The sequence below is a fragment of the Pelodiscus sinensis genome, chromosome 21, assembly GCF_049634645.1.
Source record: "Pelodiscus sinensis isolate JC-2024 chromosome 21, ASM4963464v1, whole genome shotgun sequence".
In the NCBI taxonomy this organism is placed as follows: Eukaryota; Metazoa; Chordata; order Testudines; family Trionychidae; genus Pelodiscus; species Pelodiscus sinensis.
The window spans coordinates 17,175,839-17,200,249 of record NC_134731.1 but is presented as its reverse complement, the minus strand read 5'-3'; the positions used below and the strand labels follow the sequence as shown (position 1 = coordinate 17,200,249).

The window sequence follows — 24,411 nt, the reverse complement described above, 5'->3', positions numbered from 1 at the left end:
CAGGGGACTCACTGGACCAACTTGATTTTCATGCAAACCTGCTCCTGGGTTCGCATGTGGCTTTTGGTGGCCAGGCTGGCAGCTATCCTGCCCTAGATGGCCACTTTCCTGTGCCTATTGCAGAGGTCGTGGACGTTGGAGGCCTCCCACCAAACCTGGATGAGGTCCATGATCTCCGCACTAGACCAGGCGAGCACCCACCTCTTGCGGCCCTGGGCAGGCTCCTGGGAGCTGCCAGCCCGGTCCTGGGAAGAGGTGGAGGGCTAGGTGGCAGCGGGTGGCTGGCTCATGCCGTGCCAGGTGCAGGGTCTGCTGGCTAGGTGCTGGCAGGCTTGCACCTGGCACAAGCACTGTAGCCAGACCATGCCCTTTTAAGGGCTCCAGGGCCGGGAGGGGGGCAGAAGAGTTTCCCTGGTTTGGCCCAGAGTGGCCACCAGGGAAAGCTGGGAAGGGCTAGCCTCCCACTAGTTCGAATTAAGTGGCTACACAGCCCTTAATTCGAACTACTTAATTCAAACTAGGCATTAGTCCTCGTAGAATGAGGTTTATCTAGTTCAAATTAAGCACTCCGCTAGTTCGAATTAAGTTCGAATTAGCGGTTTGTACGTGTAGCGCCTATGAAAGTTAATTCGAACTAACGGCTGTTAGTTCGAATTAACTTTGTAGTGTAGACATACCCTAGGAGACTATGGGTCTGTCTCCCGGAGCCTCTCAGCCTGTTCCAGTATAGGCTGTAATTTATTGATAATGTGTTGGACAGGTTTAAATTGGGGGCTGTAGGTGATGACAAGTGGTGTTCTACTGTTGGTTTTCTTGAGTCTGTCTTGAAGTAGATGGTTTCTAGGTATTCGTCTGGCTCTTTCAATTTGTTTTTTTTATTTCTCCGGGTGGGTAGTTGAGGTTTATAAATGCTCGGTAGAGATCCTGAAGTTTCTGGTCTCTGTCAGTGGGATTAGAGCAGAGGCGGTTGTATCGAATGGCTTGGCTATAGACGATGGATCGTATGTTGTGTTCTGGATGGGAGCTGGAAGCATGTAGGTAACTGTATGAGTCGGTGGGTTTTCTGTAGAGAGTGGTGTCTAATTTTCCATTGGTGATTTGTACTGTGGTGTCCAGGAAATGGATCTCTTGTGTAGAATGGTCCAGGCTGAGATTGATGGTAGGGTGTAGGTTGTTAAAATCTCTGTGGAATGTCTGTTTCAATTCAAATGTAAATTATTGTTTAGGAGGTGTTCTTGAACAAATGGACTCACAGACAGACAGACAGACATGCACATTTTTAAAATATATAGATTTGAATATGGGTTGATATACTTAAACAGGGAGGCTTTTGCAGTTTGGTACAGTTCCACTAATCTACAGATTCACTGGATTCTTTAGTCCTTTCAAAGCTAGATGAATTCAATCTGTCAAAGTTACCACTGTCACTATAGTAGACACATGCCTGAGCATAACAATGGTAAACTTGCAGGCTCAGCCAATTTTTATGTTCAAATAGGAAATAAGAGTCTTGATGACACAGGAAAAACAGTTCATACAGTGTGTCACACTGTGAATTACACATTTCAAGCAGCAATTGGACTTCTAACCTTAGAAGGAAAGTGAATGCATGCTATTTTTAATTTTTCAGGTTAACTGAATAGCCTATTACACTTACATCTATATACATTACCTTGTGCTGAAAGCCTGTTCTTTTAACTTCCACAGAAATCTATTTGTGTACGTGCACAGACTTTATTTCTACCCCATTTGGAGCTGTTCAGAAACAAGCTGAGGTGGCTAGTCTGCTTTATTTCTGCCCAGATATTTCAAATGGGAAAGTACAATGGGAAACAGAGGGGGCATATCCCAGATAGCAAATAATTTTGGGACAATGGCTCTAAACGTACATACTATGAATACTTAGAACCGGATCTGAACTATGCTTTTTTCCAAATTTTAACTTCAGAGCATTACATTTCTGTTAAAAATGACGTATTTTGGAAATTGAGCATTTTTCCACTATCTATTTTAAGGAATGACTAAACTGCTTTGAGAGAGATTATATGATCCCAAAGTTTAAGACTGAAGAAATGAAGCCGCTGAATAGTGGGAAAGCATTCAACAACCTTCACAAGAGATGAAAACTATATCCACATTAAGCCCAGTTCCCAGGAGGCCTTATGGAGGCCACCTACAGGAGCAGCATATACAAAGGTTTGCCCTGATTTTTTTTTAATACAACTGCTCCCTGAGTTGCGAACAGTCGAGTTTTGACCGTTCGCACTTATGACCAAAGCTTCCATGGAGCAGTCTTAAAGGCGGTCTCTGAGTTACAAACGCGACCTGCGCTTATGAACAGCGCAGTCGCTATGTAACTCAATGGGGTCCGAGTTATGAACAGATTGAGTTACGGCCAAGAGTTTGGTCCGTAACTCAGGGAGAGGCTGTAGTCCATTAACTCACTCAAACTTTGCACCAGTTTGGATGCTGCAAAGAAGGAATGACAAACCAGAAGAAACAAATCCTCACAGAATCACCTTCTGACCCCCGACCAGGATTGTTCTATCTACTTCCCAAGATCCATAAACCTGGGCACCCCGGACGTCCCATCATCTCTGGTATTGGCACGCTCACTACTGGTCTATCCAGCTATGTAGACACTCTTCTCAAACCCTTCGTAACCAATACCCCCAGCTATCTCCGAGACACTACTGACTTCCTAAGGAAACTACAAAACATCGATAACCTCCCCAATAATACCATCCTTGCCACCATGGATGTAGAAGCTCTATATACCAACATCCCACATGAAGACGGATTACAAGCAATTAGAAACACTATCCCAGAGGACACTACTGCCAACCTGATAGCAGACCTATGTAACTTTGTTCTCACCCACAATTATTTCCGGTTTGAGAACAACTTATACCTCCAGATCAGCGGCACAGCCATGGGTACACGCATGGCCCCACAGTATGCTAACATCTTTATGGCTGACCTAGAACAACGTTTCCTCAACTCCCGTACCCTTTCACCCCTCCTCTACCTACGGTACATCGATGACATCTTTATGATCTGGACACATGGCCAAGAAACACTGGAGATATTCCACAGAGATTTCAACAACCTACACCCCACCATCAACCTCAGCCTGGACCATTCTACACGAGAGATCCACTTCCTGGACACCACCGTACAAATCAACAATGGAAAATTAGACACCACTCTCTACAGAAAACCCACTGACTCATACAGTTACCTACATGCATCCAGCTCCCATCCAGAACACACCACACGATCCATCGTCTATAGCCAAGCCCTTCGATACAACCGCATCTGCTCTAACCCCACTGACAGAGACCAGAAGCTTCAGGATCTCTACCAAGCATTTATAAATCTCAACTACCCACCCAGAGAAACAAAAAAGCAAATTGAAAGAGCCAGATGAATACCTAGAAACCATCTACTTCAAGACAGACCCAAGAAAACCAACAATAGAACACCACTTGTCATCACCTACAATCCCCAACTTAAACCTGTCCAACACATTATCAATAAACTACAGCCTATATTGGAACAGGATACCATACTCAAAGAGGCTCTGGGAGACAGACCCATAGTCTCCTATAGACAACCACCTAACCTCAAGATGATTCTTACCAACCACCACAGGACATACCACACTAATACCAACCCTGGTACCTTCCCTTGCAACAAACCCCGTTGCCAGCTTTGTCCACATATTCATTCTGCTGATACCATTATTGGACCTAACCAAGTGAGTTATAAGATCAAGAACACATATTCCTGCGCATCCAGAAATATAATCTACGCTATCATGTGCCGAAAGTGTCCGTCTGCTATGTACATTGGACAAACATCTCAGACACTTCGCCAAAGGATTAATGCCCACAAAACAGATATCAGACAAGATCACAAAGAGAAAACAGTTTCTTGCCACTTTAACCAGAAAGGACACTCTCTAAATGACTTAGCCACCTGCATTCTGCTACAAAGACCTTTTACATCTGCACTTGAAAGGGAATCCTCTGAACTGTCATTCATGTTAAAATTCGACACTTACCAACAAGGACTTAACAAGTCTTTGAACTTTCTCACCCATTACCAAGACAGTTTCCCCAATTATCACCTGTAATACCATTAACTCACAAACATCCCACTCTCCCTACCTTTAATATCAGCAATTCACAGACACTTACCTTCCTTCCTCCCCCTTCCCACCCCCCCCCCCCCCCGCATCCCCCTTCTGTTCTGCCATGTGATTTGTCCTTTTCATATTTGTTCATTTTTTTTAAATTGTATCCTTTGGTATATATGGTTGTGACTACTTTCTTCCACTATTTGATCTGAGGAAGTGGGTCTGGCCCACGAAAGCTCATCATCTAATAAACCATCTTGTTAGTCTTTAAAGTGCTACATTGTCCTGCATTTTGCTTCAGAAGAAACAAAGACTAAGATCATTATTATGAAGCCTACATTTTGTTCTGGAATTATCAGAATGCTGACAAGACGACTCAGATGTGATTTCAGGAGATTCCTAAACTTGCTTAGCTGCTATAGAAACTACTCTTGCAAACTGAGCAAAAATTAATTACTGTAGGTCTGTAGGACCTGCAAGGTCCTTAAACTGATTTCCAGATTTTAGAGAAATGAATAAGAACACTCCAGACTAAATGACAGCCATTAATATAACAAATAGTGACAATTGGCTATAGATTTCCATCAATTGTAGTAATATTATAAGAAAGCACAAGAGTTTTAATTTCGCTGCAAATTTACCATAAGAAAAATATAATTTTCTCCAATAAGGGAGATGCACAAAATACACATAAAAGGGTCCTCCCCCCCCAAATACTGCATTTCGATCTCTATTTCATTAAATGTTCATAATTAATTCCTGAAAAATATTTTTATAAATTACCATATGAGAGTCCATATATAAACAATACCAATCTTGCAGTTTTAATACGGCCCTGCAACATAAAATGAAGACACTCCGTTGCATGAATAAGAGATTGTTGAACACTGCAGATCTCTAAATGTTGTTTGATCTTGACCATGTCAAGAAAATCCTAGAAAGAGATGTACAGAATGAGGGCAAACCTTAACTCTGCTGTCTTTAGTTTTAATTGATCTTCAGTAAGGTCATTTGGGGGATTTATGTTTTTAAAGAAAAAACTCAAGGTTATAAAACATGTATTAATCAAAACTGAAAAACATGTAAGTATGCTTTTAGTTTAAACAGGATAGAAAAGAGCAATGCTTTCCTAGCCTACTGGGTAAATTAAACACTAGGAAACTTCCAGGGTCCTCTAAAAATAACCCGACAGGGAGTTACAAAACTCCTACACCAATCCTGACCAGAAGGTACAGCTGCGCAGATGTTTGCAAAATGGTAAGTTCACTGGCCCTAGTAGTGTTGCCAGGTGTCCAGTTTTGAACCGGACAGTCTGGTATTTGAGAGTTCTATCCAGGGAAAAAATTAAGAAAATACCGGACACATAAAATGTCCAGTATTTTCTAATTAGGTAAGTTTTATTATTATTATTATTAGGGATATCAGTATGTAGTTGCGAACTGCCTGGCTGGTAGACACGCTCATGCTGCGTGAGTGTGACTACTAGCCAGGCAGTATGCAACTAAGCTGGGGGGGGAAGGCGGGGGGGGGGAGGGGAGGGGAGGACAGGGGCAGGTTGGAATCCCCGGACCGGGATGGAATCCCCAGGGCTGGACTCGCTCGTGCTTCGCCAGGACTGTGCACAGGACAGGAAGCATCCCGGGATCTGCAAGCGCCTGGGTCAGTCCCGCTCCCCACAGGCTGATTCTCTCCCCCCACTCCCTGCCCCCAGCCAGCCCCTCCTCCTAACTCCCTCCCGGACTGCCCCACTTCCCGTTAGCTGGTCACGCCCCCCCACCCCCCACACACACACGATCTCCCCTGGCCAGCCCCACTGCCCCCGACTCCCTCCCGGCCAGACCTGCTTCCCATCAGCCGGTTCTCCTCCCTCTCCTCCTCCTGATCTCCCCTGGCCAGCTCCGCTCCCCCTGATCCCCTCCCAGCCAGACCTGCTTCCCACTGTCCGGTCTCCCCCCGCCAGCCCTGCTTCCTGCGAGCTGGTCCCCCCCCCCCCCCCCCCCACACATATCCTCTTGGCCAGCCCCACTCTCCTCCCAGCCGGTGTCCTCCCCCACATCTAAGATCAAGTGTGTCCAGTATTTTTTTTCTGAAGCCACCTGGTAACCCTAGGCCCTAGTAGTAGCAAGCTAAGAGTACAATAAGCAGCAAGAAACATTCTGGCTTTTTAAAGAAACAGACAGGCTGCCCTCAAAGAAGGCAAGACGTTTCTCTTCCCTGCAAAGGAGATCAGAGGAGGAAAGTATTAGAAAAAATGCAGTATTTGAAAATTATCTTCAGGAACCTACCTGTCAAACTCGAAAGGGAGAAGAGAGGAGACTATTTTTAAACAACTTCTGAAACTCCAGCAGGCCAGATGTAAACCCCACCAAATAACACAGACACTCTCAGCTGATTCTTATGCAATTCTGGATGCCGCACTTCAGGAAAAATATGAATAAAATGGAAAAAGCCCAGAGGAGAACAACAAAAATGATAAAAAGTTTAGAAAATGTGACCTATGAGAAAAGGTTAAAAACACTGGGCACATTGAGTCTTGAGAAAAGATTACTGAAGACTGGTAACAATCTCCAAATATACTAAGGGCCATTATAAAAAGGACAGTGATCACCTGTTCGCTATGCCCACTGAAAGCAGGACTAAAAGTAAGAGGCTTAATCAGCAGCAAAGGAAATGTAGGTTAAAGAGTGGAAACATTTCTCACTCTAAGGGCAGTTAAGCTCAGTAATAAGCCTCCAAGGGAGGTCATGGAATCTTCACGATGGAGGTCACAGAGGTTTTTAAGAACTGGTTGGACAAACGCCTGCGAGAGATGGTCTAGAATTACTTGGTTTTGCTTCAGCATGGGAGGTTGGCTTTGATGACCGTCTCAGGTTCCTTTTAGGCCAGCCTTTCTATGATTCTGTGATGCTCCCATAGAATTCAAAGTAGTTCTGAATTCTGAATCTACCAAGATGGAAACCTTAACACTGGAATAAATTACCCAGGGAGTTTGTGAAATCTCCATCTGTGGAGATATTTAAGAGTGGGTTAGATAAATGTCTGTCAGGGATGGTCTAGACAGTATTGGGTCCTGCTATGAGGGTAGGGAACAAGACTCAATGACCTCTCGAGGTCCCTTCCAGTCCTAGTATTCTATGATTTAACAAAGCAGACCAATACCCTTACAATGTGCAGAAAACTCAAACTTACACTCAACTAGCACATGTATCCCAGTGCTGCTCAGGTTCTTAACTGTTGTAATGTTTTGGATTTGTTGGGGTTTTTTAATTAAAAGGAAAAATGAACATACAATATTTACATGATTGATTACAAGGGGATGGGAGAGGGCTCAGGGGATGGGGTGAAGGAGTCAGGACAGGGGACTAGGAGGGCTCTGGGCATGGGTGAGGGGGTGAAGGAGTCACGGCAGGTGACGGGAAGGATAGAGGCAGGTGATGGGAAGGATAGAGGGTTGGGTATATGTGGGGCTCAGAGCAAGGAGTAGGGTTAAGGAGTTAGGGCAGGGGGCTAGGAGGTGTGGGGGATTAAGGCTAGAGGTGAATGGTACTGGAGTGAGGGCCAAGGCTGGGGAGCCTCAGGGTTCAAGTGGGGTGGCTCAGGACAGGGAGTGAAGGTGCAGAAGTCAGGGCAGGGGCTTGGATGGGGGTCTGGAGTCAGGGAAGAGGGTTCAGTGCCTGGGGGAGCTCATGGCAGGGGAACGAAGATGGGGGGGACTCAGAGCATGGGGTGGGGGTGCAGGAGTGAGGGCATGCGTTGAGGGGTGCAGGCAATGATTTGGGGCAGAGTCTTGTCCCCAGCTGGCCAGTCTCTCATTAGTGCAGCTGCCCCCAGTGGTCACTCTGCAGTATAGTTCTCCGCTGCAGGTTCGCTGCCCTCAGTGGCCACTCAGAGTATCATATCTCCTCTCTCTGCCCCTCCCTTTTCAAATTATGAAAAATAGTCCCACTCCTAAACTTAAAAAACAAAAACTGGTCTGGTAGCACTACCAGTTTTTGTTTTGTAAATTTATCCTATACAGACTAACTCAGCTACCCCCTGGAGCTTGTACCATTCCTGGCACTTCCCATTTTCCTGGCACAACCAAACCCTAACCTTGCTTTACGTTAGCGTAAGAGGAAATTTGCATACCAAATTTGGTGGTCCTAGCTCTTACCATTTAGAAGAAGTTCTTGAACAAAGATTCACAGACAGAAGCACAGACAGATGCACTCTAAAATATAGAGAGAGATTAACTTAAGCTAGCAGAGTGGATATTTCAGCCGCAAGTTGTGGAATATAGGTTCAGTAGCATGTAACCTCTTGATAGCTGCCCAAGAAATGCTTTTACAGTGCCTTTGCCTGCCAAGACATCCCAAGTCATTTTGCAAAGAATATTAATTTCCACACAAATGTTTAGAAGCTAAGGAAAATTAATGAACCTTCCATTTTGATTTATAAATTGAAACAGTAGCAGCAGCTCTGGGCAGCAAGTTCAAGACTAGAAAAAAGTCTTGACTGGTGAAGTCAGTTGGTGCACAGTCTTATCACTCACTATGAAATTAACCTGTTTTTCCAATGGGCAGAATGATGGTTTTCTCTGTAAACTTTACTATTCCAGACTATATTCAGCCACGAAACAGAGCAAGCCCCTAGTTTGAAGTTTTCATTAATACACTAACAAAAAATACTCCCAATGGGGTACGCTCTCCAATACACACACAGATAGCTACAGATTCCTAAGATTATAAACTTAATCTTCTGGGTAAATTAGTTTTATGCTCAATATCTCTGCATATACAACTTAAACCACTCAGAACTTAGACAAAGAGTTATGAAAAAGGTGGAAGAAAAATCTCTGAAATAGATATAAAAATTAGAAGAAAGATTGTTTATGTAGCAAAAAGGAATGATGCAGCTATCCAAACATGATGCAACTTTTGAAATACAAAACCCCTTTGTGTATGAACTAAGGGATAATAAAGTAAGATATAACTTGCCGATGAAGACATCACCACCTAGACACTCCAAGCAATAGTGAACTAGAAAAGAAGGGAAAACGGAAGTGAAGAACATTTGCCCTTGCTGGGACACTGACAGACAAACCAGCCGGCATTAAAATAGTTCCACAGATAAGGTGCAATTTTCAACTTGATAATTCATCGTATGTATAGTAACTAAACTTAGAATCCAGTTACCCATGTTTTTTCATGGAATTCCTGGGCAGAAGACACCACATTATAATCTCCAGAGACTGACCTTCTGCATAACACCAACCACAGAATTTCCTCCAATAATTTCTGCATTAAGCTCAATTAACCTGTGATTGAATTAACACATACTTTTTAATAGAAACATTTGGTTTTCACTCCAACTGATGGAGAATTTACTACTTCCACTGGTAATCTCTTCCGTGGTTAATTGTCCTCTGTTAAAAATATCTTCCAGTTCAAACTTTGCTGACTTCAATTTCCAGCCATTGGATCTTGGTATCCCTTTTGTTTACCACCTTTAAAATCCCTGTAGTAGCAGGTATCTTCTCTGTGAACTTGCCTAAACTTACATGATTTGCTATTCTAGATATACTGCTAGGCACCAGTACAAAAGGAAGGAAAGAAAAGCACTAAAGAAAGAAAAGTACATTAAATTGGCATAAAGAATATAATATGTTAAGTTAATTTTAAATTTCAAAACATGTGCAAGTTGTGGGTAAGCGTCTGCTAAATTATCTATACAAAGAATTCTGGGATCATTTTCAGATTACTGCATCATGAGAGGAACATCCAGCTGCTTTCCAGCTGAGTGACTGGGTGACATATCTTTGGCAAATATTATTTCAGCACCAGACTAAAGTTTGCATAGTACAATGACTCAGAACTCATGCTAAAATTACAGTGCAGAGTTAACTCAGTGATTTCCACTTTATATATATTACACAATACCCCGAATAGCTCTCCACGCCTGCTGGACATTAATTTTTGCCCTCCAATTTTAGTTTTGCAGTGTTGGATGGTAACCTTAGGTAAGTCATACTCTCTTACTGTGATGCTGTCTTGTAACAATGCGTCTCCCATCAACATAACCCAGCAGTTTGAAAGGTGAGTACACGTTTTCAAATTGATTGTGAAAAGTGGCTCCAGTGTTCTCCTCTGTACTATGAATTAGAAGTGTCTTCCTTACGGTTCTAGTGATTTGGTAAAAAAAACTTCTGAAGGTTTACAGATTGTCTGAAACAGGAACAGGTAACATGGGGATGCACTCATTTGTCCCAATCAGATTAGTTCTTTAAAAGGGCAATTAACCAGTTTTAGCCAAAAAACAGACTTTAGATACTTTCATTAGTATTATATCTATTTACATCAGCTAAACAAAGACTATAAATAAAAGAAACGCTTATTTTCATAAGAAACTGCCATATTATCTCAGAATGTCTATTAGACCTCTAATCAAAGAAACTAATATGTATTAAGACTATTTAAGCACTCATATATTGATCAAGTCTAACAGTCCTTTCCCTTTCAGTCCGTGTTCTGTCATGTTTTGGGGACAGCTACAATTGCATTGCAATCATAGGAGCTAGATAAAATATCACATGATGATTTGTAAAAAAACACACACAGAGTCATTTTTAGTATGCTTAGATTCTGTTTAACATGACTTCCAGAAAAACTCATGGACAAATTTTCACAGACAAAACCTCAAAGCTATATTTTATGTACAATTTTTTTAAAGGATCCTCTATATTCAGCCCAATCTTCACTGTAGGTGAGATATGCAAGAACCAGTGGGAAAAGCACTCACTTGAAAGTGTTTACTGAGACACAGACTGGTTTAAGTTACACCCTGCTCTGTATGCATATGTAAACAACAATTGTAAGAAAGGCCACGTCATAAAAGGACTTTTGGTAGCCAGAATAAAGTTATACTTCAGAGTGAGTATAGCTATGAGAAACCAGAGGTCTACTACTGCTCCCACTGAATTAGATGGGAGTAACAAGTCAGTCCTAAGTTTTCCACTATTTATCAATCATAAGGTTATGTACATACACTGAGCTGGGAGTTTTGGGTAGCTTGTGGTTTTGTTTTTAAAGGCCAAGTTGAAACAAAACAGTTTTCTTTATTCATTCTCACAGGGTATGACATTTGACAAAACCCTTTCCTTCAGTGCTGGAGAGAGAGAAGAGACTATTTCTCCCAGTGTTTAAAAGTCGGAATTTAACTTTGTTAGAGGAGCATTTACAACTTACCTTTTGTGCTATTAGAGGGCTTACCAGGAAAAGCAAAGCCATCATTATTTTAAACAAAGCAGCAACGATGTGTCAAACATTTGAGAGATGTAGAATTATAAAGGCCATGTCAAAAAATCTTGTGGTCTAAGTAAACCAGCTGATTTTATTTGGTTTTGATCCTATTTAGCCTAAGATCTGTAGCTCACATTCACAGTTTGGCTTCCATGGCTTGTTATTCTTATACCTGTAATATGTCTTAAAACAAGTTTCACCAGTTTGACAAAGTGGAAAGCACAGGAGTGTTCATAAAATACTGACCTACTTCCTTGAACCAGTTACAGGACATTAGCAGTAGAAAAGGTTACACCCTTGCCATTTGGCAGGAATTCACCAATTCCTGGAGTAGATCTCATCCTGGACTTTAAGCAAAACCAGAGTTCTAAGTTACTAAATGATAAACCTTTTCTTTAAAAGGGGACATCACCATGTAGTTTAGGCTCCAAGTTTTGAATTAAGGGCTTTTTGTTTGTAAAAGATTTTACAAAATCTAGTAGAAATATTTTAAATAGCCTAAACTGAATGAAATATAAATAGTAAGCAAAAAACTCTGTGAAAAGAAAGCTGGATCTTTAAAATGTTTCCATTTTTAATTATATAATATGTTAATAGTAAGAGAGATTTGTTTCAATACATATGTGATGATAGGAGTTACTATAGAGAACTTTCTGGGTGTCTGGCTGGTGAGTCTTGCCCACATGCTCAGGGTTTAGCTGATCACCATATTTGGGGTCGGGAAGGAATTTTCCTCCAGGGTAGATTGGCAGAGACCCTGGAGGTTTTTCGCCTTCCTCTGTAGCATGGTGTACAGATCACAGCTGGATTCTCTGCATCTTGTGGTCTTCAAAGTATTTGAAGGCTTCAATATCTGAGATATAGGTGAGAGGATTATTCTAGGAGGGGTGGGTGAGATTCTGTGGTCTGCACTGTGCAGGGGGTCAGACTAGATGATCATAATGGTCCCTTCTGACCTTAAAGTCTATGAGTCTATGATTTTTAATGTTATGTTCCTACTGATTTCATTTTCAAAACATGATATTACTGCAAATAATGAAGTTGTGAGGCTTAGCAACCACACACAGAAGTTGCACTGGTTTAATGTACATTTAAACCCCATTTAAACTGGTGCAAAATGCCTGTGTGGAAATATTTATATCAGTTTAAAACTAGATATACAGATTTAGTTTTATTGAGCATTCACACACACAGCTGAATCCATTTAAACTAATATGGTTTAAAATTACATCCTTGATTAAACCAACATAACACTGTGCTTAGACTAGGCTTTAGCAACAGCTGGAAGTATTAATAAAGAAGCTGCTTGGGTGGACATATTTTAGATCCTTCTACTCCTCCATTTCAGTGAAAGAAGAATTTTAAATTATTGGAGAATCAAATACAACAGAAGGCTTAAGCTGATGCTAGATTCTGCAGAAAACAAGGTAGGCGTTGATATTTAAATCACATGTCTGAAATGTTTGGTTTGCACACTTTCCTAAGTGGCACACACTGAAACATCTGTACAAAAAAAAGAGTGAAAAATGAGAAGCTGCAAGAACTGCCTATTGTGCAGTATCTGTCTAAAAAAAAAAAATCAAGAAGGAATTGGACAATACCCAAATTGTAGCCTTGTCTGAGTGAAGAACAAAAGATGCATAAAAGCAGAAAGAATAACTTTTCTAATTTGAATCAAATAATTGTTTACTAAACTGAAGTTGTGTTTTGTATCTTGAGAAATCTTTAGAGAACTCCTCTTGCTATTAGTCATTATTAGGGTCACTGGACATCTCAAATACCGGAAACTGGAAAATTTGCCATATTCTTACAAATCAATGAAGTTCTTTGAGCAAGTTAATTCCAAACATACAAAAAATACTAAAGATGAGCAATTATCTGTATCTGAGTAGTTTTAAATAAAATTGGCTTATTTCACTTAGTCTTGCCTTTTTCCTTATGTCACTGAACTCTTTCATTCCACCACCATCACCTCTAATGTTTTCTTCCTTTCTTCTCCTCTAGAATGCGCCACGGCACAAATTTGTACAATATTAAGGAGAATATTCAATCATTCATATTTTAAAAACATGCAAACTGTTCCTTTGAAATATCCTGTCATACCAGTATACTGGTGCAGACAAGATACGACCCACAGGTCAGATCTGGCCCACCAAGTCTTTTAATCCAGCATGTCCACCCCTGCAGTACAGAGCAGTGTCACTGAGGGAAGCTGCATGTTCCCTTTGACTCTCTGCACTGTGGGCAAGAGGTAAGGCCTCATGTACTGCCCCCACGCCCAGCAAAAATCTCTCTGCTCCTAATGGGACCAGAAATTTTGCTGGGGGCTGGGGCAGTGTAACAATTTCTCAGCTCCCACTGGCCAGCTGAGAGATTTTGATGGGAGCGGGGGCAGCGCGGAAAGCCCTCCCACCCTCCGCTTTCTCCCTCAAGCGCAGAAAGCCACATGGCACAGCGGGCAGGCAAGGAAGCCTCCTTGAGAGTGCTGCTGGCCGGGAGCTGCTTTGGTAAGAAAGCACTCCTAGCCCGAACCTGCCTCTGGCACCCCACCTCCTCCCACACCCAACTCCCTTCGAAACCCTGCTCCTCCTCCTATACCTCTCCCTCAGACCAGAATCTTCTCCTGCACCCATACCCCTTCTGGACTCTGCACCCCAATACCCTGCCCCAGATCACAACCTCCTCCTTCACCCAAACTCCCTCTCAGACCTTTCATGCACCCTAGTCCCCTACTCGGAGCTCCCTTCTGCTTACTTCCTTCCCACACCCCCACCATAGAAAAGTGCAGCCCTTGACCATTTACCAAATCTTGGAGTGGTGCTATATCAAAAATGATTGCCCACCCCTGCACTAATATAACCACACTATCTAGAGATTTATTCCACCCTCTCATAACAACAAAAACACATAAGCATACAAAGAGAGCAGCACAGAGAGAAGAGAATACTGTGGAGAAGGCAGTATTGCTGGGAATACTGCAGTATTTTTCCCATACACCGACAATCCTAAACAAGGCAAAACAGTGAAGTAAGCATGTGACCTTGCTCTGCATCTGTGTGTATAAAACATATATGCAAGAAGCCTTTGGTAAAGGAGTGAGGCTTGCATTCAGTACTGAACAGTTTTGTAGTCATCCACAGTTCCTTGGGAAAGGAATTCCACAGACCTTGACCAGTTGCCAAGAAGTCTCTGTCTCTGTATTAGCAGAATGGGGGGCGAGAGTTCCCCAGGACCTGGGGCACCTGGGAAACTGTCTTAAAGTTTCTCAAGTCCAAAACCATCTGCAGCTGCTCAATGCCAACAACCATCTTGAACTGGTTCTTTCTACGTCCCACTGCAGTCTAGCTTCCAAGGAGTCATCATGCTCCTTACCGCTCCTCTGACAGTTCTGCAAGTACTGCAGGATCAGGTGCACTGTGCTCGCAACACTTACCACAACAATGCAAGCTCTTGGATGTAGTGTATAGGTTTGTGGGTCTTCTGAAAAGTTGTGAAACATTATGGGATGCAGATAAAATTATGGGACAGAGAAAACTGCACCATGTTCCAGTCAGCCTTGTGTGACTGGATGGCCCACGTGAAGCACTGCAAACCATAGCAGAATACTTGCCCAAGAGTGCAACAAATTGCAAGGTGAGGTGGCTACAGATAGTACACTGCTCTCTGCACTGCTAGTGAGGATGTGCACCACTGACATAAGGAGTATACTGTGAACATTCAAAAGTGATTTACTTTTGGTAAGGGAGGTCCTTGTGCACAAAATGAATATGAAACAGCAAAACAGAGCAGAAGCTGACTGATATTACAAGGAAAAAAATGATTGCATGCAACTGAGAATTTTTTAAATTTCTTTTAAAACTACAAGGCATGAACTATGGAAATATCAGTCTCCAGTTTGAAAGACCTAAATTTTTAATTGCAGTATTCTGTGAATTAAAAAACGTAAGAATTATCTGCCTCAATTTCTAGATTTTTGATTATATAGCAGGAAGAGACATTTTAGACAGCTTTATTTACAATGAGAAAAACAAAACCGTTTCCAAAAATATTTTGCAATGCTTGTGTAATGGCCTCAGGAGAACCAGTAATTTAGACAACTATGCTACTAGCAGTCACAGCAGCCACACTTTAGAGCTAACTCTGCTTGGAACAATTGAAACTTTCTCCAGTTCAAAGTTCACAAACAGGCAGCAGTGTTTCCCTGCAAGCATCTAACAGTTTGATTATTGGTTAACCACCAACCCCCTCAAAACAAAACAAAAACAAAAACCCCTCTCCAACAATCTATTAAGCTTCACTCCACATTTCACCCATCTCTGCAATTAGCCTAGAATGTCAGGTACGTATGGGAAGAGTTTACTGGATTCACATAAAAAATGCGAATTATCTAAACACAGAAGCCATTTTTCTTTGTATAATTAAGAGATACAGATCATTTTTAAAATTATGTAGGGACTCCAATACCCCTTTGTGTTCAAAATTACAAAACCAGATACCTGAGAAAAGCCCATTAGATATGCATTGAATAAAAGCAGTTAATCGGAAAGCATTTATAGGACAAAGGGTTCCACCAATCCAACTCTTTATAGAAAGGAGGACTGGACAGGGTTATCAGATGTGTTGTATGAGAATTCACTAACTGCACAATACAATGCAACTTTAACTTGCTATGGACCACCCTTTCCACATCCAAAGAAATGCACTGTTCAGCAGAGTCTGAGCCCCAGAGACCTACACAGAAAAACATTCCAAAGAAATATTGATGTGAATGTGTAACAAAACTATGAATGCATGATGCAAGGCTACAAAACATGTCATCATTGCACATAAATAGGAAGCACTATAAATAATCTCTCATTAGCAAGCTTTCATCTGACCATCTCAAGAAGTGGGCTGTGCCCACAAAAGCTCATGATACAGTCTACACATTTTCTATTAGTCTATTAAGTGCTACCAGACCATTTGTTGTTTTTTTTCCTGTACAGACTAACTTGGCTACGCCCTGAAGCTTCTAAATCAATCCAGTCAGGGCTTTGTCAAGCCAAGACTTCAAAACTTCTAGGGATGGAGATTCCACCACCTCCCTAGGTAATCCATTCCTGTACTTCACCTCCTAGTGAAATAATTTTTCCTAATATCCAACCTAGACCTCTCCCACTGTAACTCGAGACCATTGCTCCCTGTTCTGCCATCCGTCACTACTGTGAACAGCCTGTCTCCATCCTCCTTGAAACCTCCCTTCAGGAAGTTGAAGGCTGCTATCAAATCCCCCCTCACTCTTCTCTTCTGCAGACTAAACAAGCCCAAATCCCTCAGTCTCTCCTCATAGGTCATTCGCTCCAGCTCCCTAATTATTTTGGGCACCCTCCGCTGGACCCTCTCCAATGCATTCACATCCTTTCTATAGTGGGAGGCCCAGAACCTAGACACAATACTCCAGATGTGGCCTCACCAGAGCCAAGTAAAGGGGAATAATCACCTCTCTACATCTGCTGAAAATGCTCCTCCTAATGCAACCCAATATGCCATTAGCCTTCTTGGCTACAAGAGCACACTGCTGACCCATATCCAGCTTCTCATCCACTGGAATCCCCCTTTTCTGCCGAACTGCTACTTACCCAGTCAGTCCCCAGTCTGTAAGAATGCTTGGGATTCTTCCGTCCCACGTGCAGGACTCTACACTTGTCCTTGTTGAACCTCATCAGATTTCTTTTCGGCCAATCCTCTAATATGTCCAGGTCACTCTGAACCCTATCCCTACCCTCCAGCACATCGACCTCTCCCCCTAGCTTAATGTCATCTGCAAATTTGCTGAGGATGCAATCCATCCTCTCATCCAGGTCATTAATAAAGATTCTGAATAAAACCGGCCCTAGAATCGATCCTTGGGACACTCCACGAGAAACTGACCGCCAACCTGATATCGAGCCGTTGATCACTACCCATTGGGCCCGACAATCTAGCCAGCTTTCTATCCATTTTACAGTCTATTTGTCCAATCCATACTCCCTTAACTTGCTGGCAAGAATATTGTGGGAGACCATATCAAAAGCCTTGCTAAAGTCAAGGTATATCACATCCACTGACTTTCCCATATCCACAGAGCCAGTTACCTCATCATAGAAGCTAATCAGATTAGTCAGGCACGACTTACCCTTGATGAATCCATGTTGACTATTCCTGATCACTTTCCCCTCTTCCAAGTGCTTCAAAATGGATTCCTTGATGATCCCCTCCATGATTTTTCCAGGGACTGAGGTACGGCTAACTGATCTGTAGTTCCCTGGGTTGTCCTTCTTCCCTTTTTTAAAGATGGCCACTATTCAAATCAGGGATTTACTGATGCCACAAAGTTATTGGTATTAGGTCAGATTGTTCTGACAGTGAAAAAATCTGTGTCAATTTAGGCTTGGGTCTACACATATAAGTTGCACTCATGTACCTAAAGATGTGATATTGCACTAATGTAGTTAAATTGATGCATCTTTATGCATGAGCAGGCTTACATAGGTTACAGCCCAGCTTACATAGTTTAAGCTCTTGGAGCAAGGTAAACAAATTGTAGGCACATCAATTCCCATTCATGTTACCTGACACAGAAGTCAGTGAGACATTACCAAAAAAGGAAATCTAATTAGTATTCTAGAGCAAATTGAGAAACCCGAGTGCAGTTAAATTATGGGATGTACTCAATAGATATTAGGACATACTGAAAAAGATGCATCATGTCACTACAGTAACAATTGTTTCTAAAGATTTGAAAATCACTAATGTCGAAATGTATCTTCTGGGGAAAAAAACGTGGCGTTTCCAGGAATCACTGATGGATGAGCTTCACCCCCAGTTTAGAGAACCTGACTTCAGGTTGCCAACTTTCCCCACCAGATGGCAACCCTAAACTGAGTATATCTAACCAGGTGATACAGGAGTAGAAGTGTATGATCCCTGCACAGGACAGCATGCCTCCATATGAGGTTTCATTATGATCTCTACAAAGACTAGCTTAAGGCTTGAAACATTAGGTTTAATATTCCTTCCAAAATATTTAGAAACCAAACAAACATTTAAATTAGTCCCTGCCCCCCCATGAATTTAGTATAGCTTGTAAGAAAATGAAAACAAAAAATGGTGGATTGCATTACAAGGCCACAATATTACGAGGAATCTTTACCTATAAAAATTAAAAACAGACAACAAAGAAGGAATACAGGTTTGGGGTGGGGAAGGCAGAAAGGAATTAGATTGACAAAATACAGTAAATGCATCTAGCATGTTAACAAGCCTGAAATTGCTGTAAAATATTGCATAGCTTTCTGCCTTAAGTTTATTTATAATGCTACAAATATAGGAAGGGTACAGGGACACTCCGTTCAAAGGGAGTAACTCCTGTGGAAACCTGACTTCTTGTAAATTTATTTCACCTCAGCAAAGGTTTGAGTAAATAAACATTTATTCACAGACATAAGTCACAATGGAAGATATCTTTGCCTTCATTAGAGTTGGATTATTTTTGACAGAGAAAATGTCCTAACCATATTACCCTATATTTAGATAATTCCCCAACCTCCCACAGGATGCACCCTGAAGCAGCCAGCATTCGCCTATGGGTAGGTAAGATAATGTATTTAGGTGGATCAAGTTGTCCCATTAAAGACAATTATGTTTATCCATAGGGCAGCTTGCTGCTATAACCACAAAATACTTCTTAACATCAACACAGTGAACACAGGTGTTGTTACAGGGACATAATATTTTTGAATATGTGGGGACGCGAGAGTCTAAAACAGAGGTTCTCAGCCCATAGTATAATCAAGTATATAGCTGCAGCCCATGTGACATTCAGGGCCATACAGGCAGTTTATATATTGTGTGCATGTGGCCCAAATAACACAGAAAGCTGCATAGGTGGCCAACAATGGTAAATAGATGGGAACCTCTGGTCTAGAATATGCAAGAAATAATATAAAAATACTGTTTACAAATAGTTCACTCCCACTACTCTTCTGCTAATACTTATATGGGTTTAATTTAATTGGATTTAGCAAAATAAGATGGTACTAATGAAAATGACAACTAGCATATTTCAAACAAAACCAAAAAGGATTAACGTAGCCATCTATGCCATATCCACTTGCAGTTATTAAAAGAAAAGGATATCCCACTGCCTTCACACCTACAGAAAAGTAATCCTAAATACATAATTACTGTACTTTCCAATCACCAGCATAATGAAAGGGAGTGCTGAAACTAGAGGATTTTCCTTAGTCCAATTCCTTATTTATCCAGTCAAGTGAGAAAGACTGAGTAACACAACTTAATACACAATAGCGTAATAGTTCTCTAAGGAGAAAATCTAATTAAGAATTGCATAACATGCTCAAAGACACATTATATATATTATATACTCTGTGAAAAAAACTTAGTGCTAATGCAGAGTCTTACATAAATGAACATATTTCCATATTTCTTAGCAGATTAAAGAACATCAACTTGCACACTATTAGAATCTATTAACTGCAAAGCTAAATCCTAAATTATTTTATCATGCTCATCTCTACAGTACTAGAGTGCCTTCTGCTATCATCAGGATGAATAAGATTAAGATACGTGAACTGACTGCTACAAAATACAGAGCCTTTTCATTATCAAAACACAAAGTATTTGCACATGCCTCTTCTCAACCCAAACATGCCTGATCTTTACAACTGCAGACTGGACCATGTGTGAATTTTCCATGTGGCAAACTTATTTACAATTAAACAGAATGCTGCAATGTTTGTTTAAGGCGTACATTGACAAGGCAAGTTATAATTTCCCCAACACAGGACATACTTAGTCTAGCTCAGTGTTTCTCAACCTTTTTTTTTTTTTTATAAAGTAACCCTTTAAAAAAAATTATTGTACCCTCAGAGCCGAGCACTCCCAGCCCCTCTGCTCTAACCCAATGCCCTTCCCCTCCTCAGAGCCAGGCCTCCCCAGCTCTAACTCAATGCACCCACCCTTCCCCCAGACACAGGCACCCCAAGCCGCAGGCATCTCCAGGCTCCCGGTCTAACCCAATGCACCCACCCCTTCCCCAGAGCCAGGCACCCCCAGTCCCTCCCCCCCCCAGACTCTAACCCAATGCCCTTTCCCTCCCCCACAAGCACTGGACGTATGGTAACCCTAACTTTGAAGTGCCCACTCCCACTGCCTGGCCCTGCGTCAGTGGCTTGTCTACAGGGAGCAAGTGGCTCGCCAGCACCGAACTCGCTGCGTGGGGCTGTGCGCTCCCACCCCAGCCTGGCACCCCCCCTAGCATGGCGCCCGTGGGCAACAGAGCCCCCCCACTATGCCACTGATGCAGGGGGGGGGTCCTTTGGAGCAAAGCTTATTGTGCTACTTCACCGCCTTTTAGCTCCTCTCTGCAGCACCATGGGGAAGGAGTGATGGGGATGCGTTGTACTGAGCTGTTGGTGGGGGTGAGGGTGGGGGTGGAGGCAATGCCTGTCTCCAGGTTCTCCCTGCTGGAGCACCCCAGAGAGCCTGCCAGAGAGGAAACGAACTAGGAGAGGCAGCCATGGAAATGATTTTTTTTTCCTCCCCGCCCAAACCTGACCCCCATCTTGGAACTGTCCTGAGTCTCACCAGAGCCGCTGCAGCCACACGCTTTTCCCACCAGGCGCAGGGGCATGTGTGCAGAGCAGTTGTTAATGTCCGGGCGCACGGCTCCAAATGTTCAATTTGACAGGCACGTGCTGTCGCCGCCCCCTCCCCGACCCCCTTTGCAGGGCAATATCCTGGACATTGTTTGCCAAATTTCACTTGTGTTGAGGTACCCCCCACACTTCTCTCGCATATCCTTACCACTGTTTGAGAAACACTGGGTTAGCTTACAAGAAAAAGCCTCTGAAGAAGAGTCAAACTACCTTTTATTGTCACCTGACTCACAGATAATGCCCCTTCGCCTTCTTGTTACATTTCCAACATTATTTACACTTTAAGATAAATATTTCCACTTTTGTTCAATTTTGTTTATGCATGACATAGAAACAGGAAGGGTAAAGTTATTCACTGAGAAACTAGCTTGGCTCCATTACATCAAAAAACAGCATCCTGGTGCCACAGACATTGAGCAAGGCCGTTTGGACCTGTTAAAGCACACTGGAGAGCAAACAGCTTAAGCAAAATAACAAGGATTGACACTTACCATACCTTCGCTCAGCATTTACACATAGTAAGTAGCTGAGCGGAGGCAGGGCGTGTCACTGTACCCATTGGTCAGATGGGGAAAGCGAGGCACACAGAGGGGGGGAGGACTTACACTTAAGAAAGAGTTAGCAATACAGCAGCTCCTAAACCCCAGCCCCCACAATCTCAGGCAGCCCTCTGCCCTGCCCAGCAGACCTGGTTACCTGGCTCTCCTACCCCTCCCCAGTTGCTCTGCAACAATACAGCCTCTTCTCACTCCCTGCCCCAAAGAGAACAGAGCCCAGCGACACCCCCAAACAAGCCATCAACCCCCCCCCCCGGCAATCTCCCCCATCCTCCAGCCCCCACAGCCTCGGGCTGCCCATTCCTGGCAGCTTCCTCTTTGCCTCCCCCCCCCCCCAGGCAGCCCGGCCCCCCCTTCTTTCTCCTAGCCCCGCCCCCTCACCTGCGCGGCCCCTCGCTCCCGGGGGGGGTGTCTCCGGCGTCCCCCGGCCCGGGCCCTTCCCTCGGGCGAGGCGGGGGCGGCTGCACCGAACCCCGCACGGCGCGGCCGCGGCGCTATGGCAACTGCCCCCCCAGGCGGGAGCCAGCCAAAGAGACGGGCGGGCCAGAGCGGCGGGAGCCAGCGAGAGGAAGGCTAGAGCGGTCCCTCGGGCCTACCGGCCGCGCCGCCACAGCTCCCTCTGGCGGGGGGGCGGGGACAGCGCAGCTGGGGGGGGTACATAGACCAGCAGGATGGGGCTAATTAGCCCTGGGAGCAGTGAGTTCGAATCCCGCCCGACACCTGCAGGGGCGTGCCCCAGGGTCCCCTTCCGTAGGGGGACCACGTAGCAAGTGTGAGCTTGGTTCAAGGGGGGGATAGAGCTCCTTATGAAAGACAAAGCCTCTGATCACCCTGCCCTTACCCCAGGTGGGGCGTGGCACTAGTGTCCCCTCCCCCCATAACGGGGCCTTGCCACAACATCCCCTCACCCTGTACAGCGGCCTGGCACCAGTATTCAGGTGCTCCTAGGTGCACCATGGCATGTGAATCCCTGCCCTCCCAGGCTCCAGGAGCAAACTCTCAGGCACAGCCTAACTTTGAGTTTCATAGCTCTGGTCAGGGCCCCCTTTCAGGATCAAATCTGAATGCTCCCCAGCAGAGTCCTGACCCCAAGATCCAGCTGATGTAGGCTATGTCTACACTACAAGTTTTGCTGGAAGAGGCAATGCAAATGAAGTGTGGATTAGCATTTTCTTGCGCTTCATTTGCATATTCTCTTCCAATCCGTTTTTTCCCTAGGGGTTTTGAGCAAAAACAGGGAGTGTGGACGTTTCCTTTTTGCGCAAGATCCTTATGCCTCAAAAAAGGAGGTATACCGATCTTGTGCAAAAAGGAGTTTTTGCACAAAAAGGAAACTACCACACTACGGCTGTGTCTAGACTGCATCCCTTTTCCGTAAAAGGGATGCAAATTAGACATATCGCAATTGCAAATGAAGTGGGGATTCAAATCTCCCCCGCTTCATTAGCATAAAAATGGCTGCCGCTTTTTTCCGGCTCAGAGCTTTGCCGGAAAAAAGCGCCAGTCTAGACGCGGATCTTTCAGAAAATAAAGCCTTTTCCGAAAGATCCCTTATCCCTCTTAAAATGGGACATCTTCACTTGATAGACGTCTCAGAAGATATTTTTCAATCTCATCTCCTGAATTTGGGAACCTATGGAAGGTGCCTTATCTCACTGTGTACAGGGAACACAATGCATAAGTCTCAGAACTGGCTGGTTTGAGCATGGAGGGGAAGCCGTGCCAGATTATCATATGTGGGTTATGAGCCACGTTCCACCAGGATTTCGCTGCAAAGGTAGGGAACAGCAGTTTTGGCAGGAAGTCATCCTTTGCCACACTGGATCTGCCTGCTGAACTCAGTGCCCTGCTTCTTACCCTGCTTTTACCTTTTGACTACAAGCAAGACCCTCTCATCATAACATCACTGATACAACAATGCAGGTGCCTTAGATCACACTTTCCCTGTTCCAAGTGCTTGAAATGCAGCCAGCAGATTTGGTACATTATCTGTGTTATGAACCTCCTCCCTCGCCTTGTGTACCTCACAGCCAACATCAGGAAGGTACGAACTACCCTACCCAAGCGAAGATCCAGCTAGTCCAGTATTCTGCTGTCAGCAGCTGCCTGCATGAGGAAAGCCTGAAACACCAAATAGGTGTGGGACACAATCCAGGAAAGAAATTTCTCCCTAACCCCTTCCAGTGAGCAGCTTATGCCCTGAAGCATGAGGACTGACAGCTTGTAGCAGAAAAGCTTGGCTCAGCAGGGTTTAAGCCTTCTTTTCTTAGCCATTTCCTCCAAATCTTTTGCATCATAGGCCGGGATTGTGAAACAGAAACTGAGCAGTAGCCGTTGTCTAGTTTGTTCTTCATTTCCCTGCTTCTGAACATCTGCATACCTTCTACCCCAGCTGAGTCACTCCAGTGATCTGTGGTGCGCAGTCGCAGACGCTGGGAAATAAAACTATCACAACAGAGTGTAGGGAGTTTGGAAGGAGACAGGAAAGGAAGGAGAGGGGCCACATATCTCCTGCACCCTTAGGACTAGGACTTGTCCTTCTGTATTTCTTTGGTGCCTTGCGATAGACGGTTTTGCTGTTTGCAAGCAATTTCAGTGCCTGTGCTGTCTATATTTCAAGTTACTCTTACTTTCAGTGCAGTCCATAAACTCACTCCCACCCCCACAGGTACTCACTGAACTCTTCCAAAGTCCCCTTAGCTCTCTGCCTGCTTTCCACCCATTGACAACAGCTACCC

The 24,411-nt window shown here is 43.6% G+C and overlaps 1 protein-coding gene across 2 annotated transcripts in view; it reads right to left on the bottom strand.

Annotated features, from left to right (window-relative positions):
• The window catches only part of RFFL (ring finger and FYVE like domain containing E3 ubiquitin protein ligase), a 53,608-nt gene extending 35,551 nt beyond the window's left edge, over positions 1-18,057 (bottom strand). The window contains exon 1 of one of the 2 annotated variants that reach the window (XM_075905010.1): positions 17,573-18,057. In XM_075905010.1, coding sequence (XP_075761125.1) covers positions 17,573-17,657 — 85 coding nt within the window. In that variant the 5' untranslated portion in view covers positions 17,658-18,057. Of the gene's footprint in view, positions 1-4,924; positions 5,079-17,572 lie in introns of those variants that run through there. The other variant, XM_006119614.4, reaches the window with a different exon arrangement.
• Between the last annotated feature and the right edge of the window lie 6,354 nt (positions 18,058-24,411).